Source organism: Stegostoma tigrinum, chromosome 2, assembly GCF_030684315.1.
Source record: "Stegostoma tigrinum isolate sSteTig4 chromosome 2, sSteTig4.hap1, whole genome shotgun sequence".
NCBI classification, from domain to species: Eukaryota; Metazoa; Chordata; class Chondrichthyes; order Orectolobiformes; family Stegostomatidae; genus Stegostoma; species Stegostoma tigrinum.
In genome coordinates, this window is record NC_081355.1 from 15,112,835 (window position 1) to 15,121,137 (window position 8,303).

The following is an 8,303-nucleotide window of genomic DNA, read 5'->3' on the forward strand; positions in this document are numbered from 1 at the left end:
GAAATTGTTACTTTAATGTAGAATATAATTTGTGAACAGACATAATGGGAACTGTAGATGCTGGAGAATCCTTCATCAGGGTCTAGGCCCGAAACGTCAGCTTTTGTTCTCCTAAGATGCTGCTTGGCCTCCTGTGTTCATCCAGCTCCATAATTTGTGAATGGTTCTTGATAGCGTTAACTAAATAAACATGCTTAAAAATCCTCTTTGTCTTTTTGTTTCTATCTTTTTGGGGTCCTCTCGCGCAGTCCACCTCTGCTCTGCAATAGTCAAGGCTGAGGGGTAGGCAGAGGAAACTTTACAAGAAAATTAATTGGTAACTCTTGAACCAGCTACCAGAGGTCGACAATATATTGTGGGGAGAGGTTGTCCCATCTTGATGTGACATTGTGACACTGTTGCTATGCAGTTGTAAAGTTAAAATTTGTGATATTGTATGCTTTGTCATCTTAAATATTTATATATCAGAAATGTTACTGATATCTTTATACGTTTAAAAGACTGTCCATTATTTCAGATATTTCACTGGGTATCTACATTGCAATTTGTGTAATATTTGCATAATTATTTTCTCTTGTGATTTATTATTGTTCCCTGTGGAAATAATTGCATCTGAAATAATAAATAGTCACGGTCTAGGTATTTTTCAAAGGTCTTAGAGATTTGTGATGCATAATATTCATTGTTGCACACTTTTATAAATTAAATGAGTTTTCTCAGCACACATTAATGCATTACATGTTTGGAGTATTCAAGCAAATGCAAACAGCAACATCATCTTTTGAGTTCATATGCTGAAATGATAGCACCAGACAGAGTTGTCATCGATTAATTGTGGTTTATTAAATGATTAATTTCTACATGCTCTGAAGCTGTCGCCAGTTGAAATATTATGACTTCAGGAATAGCAGATAGAATGTATCTTAGGGTTATAGTTCCACAGGCAATGACCACCTTCTTGCACATTTCCCAAGTGATCTTAATGCATGTGTGAATGTAAGCTAGTTACCTGACCACATAGAGCATCACAATGGATGTGCTTGTTTGATGTTCTCATGTGCTCACTGTTTGTAAGTTCAATAACTGGCAGTAAGAATCAGGAGCGTTAGTTTCTTGCTAGTTAAAATGGGAGCACTGAATTTAATTAGAAGCATCCTTACCATGAATCCGTTTGTGATCAACATAGCTACAGGTTATGCCTATTCAACATGACTCATGCTTTATGCAAATCTACTGAGCCAATACAAGGAATACAATTTAGTTTTGTACTGATAAAAATGCCTTTATACTCCATCTGCTCCTTTATAAATTCACATATTGGCAATTTTATATTAAGTGGAAGTTACTTGCATGCATTTAAGAACACGTAATCATGTCTCCAGTTAGAGTGCAACGAATATAATTTTACACACGTATCAAAAATGGTAGTGGTATTGAATCAGTATTGAACCAGTATGTACAGATCCAAATTTGGTTTTAATAAAAATTTGCCTAAAGCCAAAAGTAAATTGTGGATTTCCAGGACTGAGTTGTTACAATTCTCTGGTGCTTAGGCAGTGTTCTCACTCATTCACCATTGCGGGCTGCATGTAATGCACTTACTTCTTCAACATGTACCACAGAAAAAAAATACTTTAAGTATAGAAGAGATTTAACGTTATCTCGCCTGGAATAATTACCAAGCTTGTGTTATGAGGTAGCTGAAATTAAAACCTGGTGCACTCTTGAATTAATCTTTTGGGATGAATTTTTCCAGCAACCTGTTTAGTGCTGCCCATTTTTCCAATATGCATTCTTGGCCTTCACACTGCAAACTTACTTTTCAGTCATTTCTAAAATCAGGAATCCTGGCTAGCAGTAGAAAACCATTGTTATTATAGGGCAGGATGCTCTAGAGTTCACTGATTCCCAATATTTTGCTATTCAAAATAAGTACATTAAATATGGCCAACCTTATAAAAATGTAGCATTTGCTCACCATCAGACTGCTAAAAGTAAAACCTTGGAACAGTTTGTCCCAGAGCATATAAAAGAAAAATGCTGCAAACGTTAGAAATCTGAAATAAAAATAGCAAGTGACGGGGAAACCCAGCATATCTGGCAGTATTGGTAGAAGGAGAACCAGAATTAATGTTTCAAGTCTAGAATGATTTTTCTTTCGAACTCAGAACTCCAGAACTACTACAGTTCTGATGAGGAGACATATGGACTCAAAATGATAATTCTGTTTCTCTCTTCATGGATATTGCCAGGCCTGCTGATGTTCTCCAGCACTTTTGTTTTTACTTATCCCAGAGCATGGCTGGTTTTCTGCCAGTTTCAACAGTTTAAGTAATCGCAATCATGACAACAAGTTTATTGAATTTTTGCTATGCTGGCTGCACCAAGATTTGCATTTATAAAGCATTTCAAGATGTCCCAGAGCCCTTTACAACCATTTTTTTTCAACTGTATGTAAAGTTGTCATGGATTACTACCAGTAGAGGACAACAGTGATACCAGTGATAAGCTCCACTGTCTTTCTACTATGCAATCAAAACCTGCATCTCTTTTTGTGTTAATTTTGCGCTCTCATACTATCAAGATCAATAACTCCTTTTTCCCTAACTATGTCAACAAGTACTGCTTAAATAAAAGGACAATGTCCAGCTTTCAATTGTAGGTGTTTAAATTATTTGCTGATTTAGTATTAGCTCAGTTCCATTTATTATATTAGCTGCATTGCTAATTTTTAATTAATGGAAAATTCAAATTAAAATACATATAAATATGATTCGGACATCATTAAACTTGCGGAATCCAATAAGTGAACAAAAATTTTTTAAATTGTAGAATGATATTTTTGGCAATTCTATTTTTAAGGAATTAATTAATAGATGAGCTTGTTTTCATAGTTTCATAATTACAAGATCTAATTTTTCAAAGTGATGTAAAATTTGGAATTCTGGCTACATCTTCACAAGCTGTTGAGGCGACAGGCAGCTGCAGAGGTACCACCTAAATGCCACTGACCAGAAAAATCTACAAATTGTTCTGACACACTGCAGGAGGTAAACTGTATATAGTGAAGGAAATATATGACAACACTCTGTTAAGAAATTAAAAAACAATTTAGAAATAAAGGAGTGAGTTGGGACTATGGGTAGTAGAATGATTTGTGGTGAAAGTGAGGTTAGTACACTGTTTCATGTACTTAAGTTTAAAAAAGGGTACTTAAATAAGCACTTAGCCTTTAGAAAATTTAGTTACTGTGCATTTTAACCAAAGTTTCAAACAAAGTGCTTCTTCGTCAGAGTCCAGTGTTCTGAAAAGGCAGCCAGTCTGTGTGTGGAACTACCAAATGCACTGTGGAGCAGTTGTACTTAGCCAGATATAAAATCACAGTCCAAAGAACTTGGAGATATTTGGTGCTTTGATAAGATCTTAAGCGAAAAAATCTTTTCTCACTCCACTGCCTTCCCTGTTTCTGTGCTTATTCTCCAATTTAAGTGGTTGGATTAAATGCATTTCCCAACAGTGCCTGATTCTGAGTAAGTAATCCCAAGCACATGGCAACAGGTGGAGGACCTTAAAACAAATTTCTGCTTCCTTACAATTCATACACAACTGTCCTTTTGGAAATGCTTTACAAAAATTAACAGATCACTTCAGAATCAATAATTAAAATATGTCACCAAAAGTTACTTTGTCATCTTCCTGCTTTTGTGCTGAAATTTTTGTGAAATTGTAAATAGAAGTTAAGATTTTTATCGAGTGATTTTAAAATGCATACATATCTCCTACAGAAGGAGTCTGAATGCATGCAGACTTAACCAGAAAAATTAACATTGCATCAGAATTAAATGTGGTCTTGTAATTGGGCAGTAAAAATCACAATCCCATTTCTTCTAGGTTGTGCAGCTGCTTTTGGCAAAAGTGATTTCTTCTGTGGGCTTTTTCACACTCCATGTATGTGATTCCTTACACTAGAAAAGATAGGAAATATTATTATCTTGCTCTCTACAGCTAAACAGACTTCTTGAAAATGGTCAACTAAAAGGGATGATCACTGAGATGATTGTGCTGTCACACATTTGGTTTTCAATTAAGATAATTAAAGGAGCATGTTATTTGACAAATACACATCTCTACTTCTAAAAGAGCACAGGAATGGGTTCCAAATAAGCTAATTTGTTCAGTGAAGAAAAAGCAATCAACTTTCATGGCAATAGAAGAAGAACATAATATATTTCAGTTGCCAATTATTTTAACATTGTAGAATAATGCTTTGAATGACTATAGATGTATCCTAATATATGTCACATCACCCTGTATTAAACAGCTCCCACAGTTGGAAACACTACAAGAATAACCAATTATACAACATTAACTACAGCTGAATTAGTTAACAGGTATCTGGACAATTACGGGGCTATTGTCTTTTAAAATATAATTTTGTCAATGCTTTGAAACATTGTTCTCGTGTCTTCATTGCCATCATAACATTTAATGTTAAATAAGGCCCTGATGAAGATAATGGGTTCAAATGCCCTTCATTCAGTACCTTGAATCTGTTACAATATATGTAATGGCTAATCTGTGCCTGAGCAATTACTCACTCTTTATCTGTATTCACTAATATCCTGACTTAAGAAAAATGTATTGCTTTCCAGGCTTAAAATTTTCAATTGTCTTAACATTAACTGTGCCTTGAGCAAGTGAGTTTCAGATACCCACCACTCTTTGCATGAAGGTTCTTTGCTTTTTGATTTCACTATAGTATGACATAGCTCTAATTTTAAGATTATGATCTCCGGTTGTTGCATCGCTCCGATAGAGAAAAGTGTTCTGTGCCTATACTATCTTAAAACAAAGACTTGCATTTATATAGTGCCTTTCATAACCTCTGATGTCCAGGGCTCTGCTAGTGAAGTGAAGTCACTGTAATAGTCTAGAAAATGCAACAGATTGTGTGTGCATGGCAAGATCATACAAATGTGTGATAATAGCCAGATAATTTGTCTTTGTGATGACTGTGGGATAATTATTACCAGGGACAGAAAGGATAAATACCCTGGCTCTCTGATGAAGTGTCTAGGCCCGAAATGTCAGCTTTTGTGCTCCTGAGATGCTGCTTGGCCTGCTGTGTTCATCCAGCCTCACACTTTATTATCAAGGATAAATACCCTAGTGTTTTTCAAAATGGTGCTGCCAGAGCTTGCATCCACCTGTGAGGGCAAACAGAACCCTGGTTTAACCAAGCACCAAAAAAGAATGTAGATCACTCCCTCATTATTAAAGTGTCAGCCAAGATATTTGTGTTTGAATCTCCAGAGTGGGACTTGAACTCTCAACCTTGTGCCTCAAATGCCAAAAAACTCCTCACTGAGCCACAGTTGATATCTTGATAATTTCAAACCTCATTAGATCAACAGCCCCTCCAATCTTCTATACTCAAGGGAATAAAACCAAATTAATGCAAATAAAAGCAGTGTTGTGCTTGGGAATCTGAAATATAAACAAAGTGCTGGAGAAACTCTCTAGGTCCTGAGCATCTGTGGAGAGAAAAACAGTTAACATTTCAAGTACATAACTACTCTTCTACAGAGTAGTTTATACGATGAGTCTTCATGATTGCTGATTATCTAGTTATTCAGCACGGTATTGATCCCAAGTCTAGTACATCCACTCTCATGTTCAGTATCATGAAGTATAAGATCAGAAGACTTAGGAGCATATGTAGGCTGTTTCACCCACTGAGTACACTTGCCATTTGTTGAGATCATGGCCAATTTGGTATCTCCAACTCCACTTTCTTGACTATCCTCATTCATTTCCTTAATAAATAAAACAAAAAAGAATCTGACTCCGTTCAGCCAGAATTGAAGTAGGGCCTAAGGCTGAATAACCAAAAAAGAAGCATCACTTCTTCCTCTTTGTATTGTATCCTTTTTGAGGTGAGGTACAATATACCATTGTCTTTTTGTATGTGAGAACTAAGTATAATTCATTGATACTCTGGTGACCCTTTCATAAACTGAAAACTGAAGCCAAGACAACCTGTCAGAAACATGCCAAAGTAATCATGTGCTTTGGACTTGAATAACAGATGAGTTCAGTTAAGCATGGACTTGCCAAGTTATTGGTTATTGTGCTGTTTGGAATTAGTTGTCTCAATGATAAACAGTGTTTAACATGAATGTAATGTTCCATTGGATTTTCCTGCCAACAACAACCAGCTAATGCTGATTCTGATGTGAGGCAGCCTAGGGGAAATGTTGTAAAAGAATTTGGTGGAGAAGTGAATCGATACCGGATGAAAAAGAAGGAACGAAAGTGTTAAGAAATCAGATCAGGAGCCGAGAAATTTGCCGGATTTGATTTAATTGTCCTTCGATGTTTTTTGTCTCTGAATACATTTGTTCAAAAAATACACCACGTTTTGCAAATAGTGGCGCCTTTGGTTAATACAGGACTAAGAACCCAGCGGTGAAAATCAGTTGACATTTTTGAAGAGCCCTTTTAACCTCCAGTATTATTGTGGCCCGAATTAAGAGTGTATTATTTAGTTAAAACATCAAATTCAACTTGAAAGGAAAACACAGACGTAATTTTAATTAAATGCGTCCAGTATTCTGTAGCTACCTTGTTTATTGGTATAAATACAACAGAATCCGTTGGGGATTTTTTTTCGGGCAAGTTCAAGGTTAGCGCTGAGTGAAAGACAGTAAATGTGAAGCTTGAGTGTGGGAATAAGTCGGTTGGAAATGCATGGTTCAGTTCTTTTAAAAAGGGGGGTGTTAAAAATAAAGTTATTGTTGGCGCTGTATAATTTTGTTTTTGTTTTGGAAAAAGTGGTATAGCGCACTTTTTCGCAGATTTGAATTGTCAAACAGTTTTATTTAATTCAGTCTCGAATATTAGGGAGCAAGTAACCGAGACGGTCTCTGAAATTGAGAACACCAATGAACTGCCAAGCGGTGTTTAAGGTAGCAGCAATTCTATTCAGTGCCGGGGAGAAAGAGGGATGATCTAATTTAATAAACAGTCTTTCGGGCGCCTTAACCTCTTCGGCCAAATAAAGGCGACAAATTCGACCGTCTCCGTCAGTTTGAACGCCAGCGGGAACTCAGTCAGGGTGGTACCTGTCAGCAGCTCGACCCCAACCTTACCCCTGACCTTAAACCTGCCACATCCCAGAGAGACTCTTCGCTGCCGCGGGGCTCGATTACCCGAGCGCCTTGTGGAGGTTTTAGCTAAAGGAGCGGTAATAATCTATAAAAATGCAAACACTGTTAAACACAGTAGTGTAGTGTCGTTTGACGTTGACCCTGTGATTCATCTTTCTCCAGGATTTTCTGCAAGGAGACAGCAGCAAAGCGCTGCAGAAATTGGGATGGAAGCCAAAAGTTGCATTTGACGTAAGTGGCTTTTATTTGAGGGGTGGGGGTGTGAGGCGAGGGTGTTGCAAATATTGAGGAAGTGAATTTGAAAGTTCTCAATTTTCCTGCACCCCAATAGCTCGATTGTGTTTTTCTTTGAATCCATTTGTTGGTGTCCGAACACCCCAGACAGGCCCCGTACCTCGCTGTGAAATTTTGTATTACAACGACTTAACGACTGATTTAATTGAACCCTCTCCCCTAAACCCCGTGACAGAAACAAATAAACGCTGTGGATCTGTACTTTTGAGTTAAAGTAGTACATTCTGCTTATTTCTCTCACTTTCTCTCGCCACTGTTAAAGTTTTCGCGTTTTTTTTTCACTGTTTGGGTGTGTGAGGTTCACGCACTTCCCAATGTTAGCTCACTGTGTCTTTCTAATGCGGGTGATTCGGTGGCTGAGCTGATGCTGCTGTGCTTGTGTGCAGGAACTGGTCAGGGAGATGGTAGAGGCTGATATTGAGCTGATGAAGAATAATCCAAACGCTTGAGGCCGGATACCATTCCACACACGCCAGAGCCGCAAGATTTCTTCATGAAACAGTGGGTGCAATGCAGTAATGAAAAAGGAGAAATCCACAAAGGACCAAGGGAACATGATTCACATAAAAAAAACGATGCTTTTAAAAACAAAGGGTATTAAATGATGTGATCTTACAAGACAACTCAAACGACATAAATGATTGGTGATGTGGGACTAGCTGATGGGAATAATGTTCAATAATGGAAGTGATTTTTTAAAACTGCCTTTCATATTGTAGACGGGAGAGGGACAACGGTTTTGTACGTTTCTGTCTTTGAATAAGGTTCTGTCTTAAACCTGACGTGTTACTGAAAGTAATTCTGCCTATTAAAACACGTAGGTGCGGGGTTTTAACAGTT

At 37.3% G+C, this 8,303-nt stretch overlaps 1 protein-coding gene across 1 annotated transcript in view; it reads left to right on the plus strand.

The window, feature by feature from the left end:
- gmds (GDP-mannose 4,6-dehydratase) overlaps positions 1-8,303 on the plus strand; it is a 625,969-nt gene extending 617,666 nt beyond the window's left edge. Inside the window, exons 10-11 of the mRNA XM_048547800.2 lie at positions 7,332-7,400; positions 7,850-8,303. Coding sequence (XP_048403757.1) covers positions 7,332-7,400; positions 7,850-7,912 — 132 coding nt within the window. The 3' untranslated portion in view covers positions 7,913-8,303. The remainder of the gene's footprint in view (positions 1-7,331; positions 7,401-7,849) is intronic.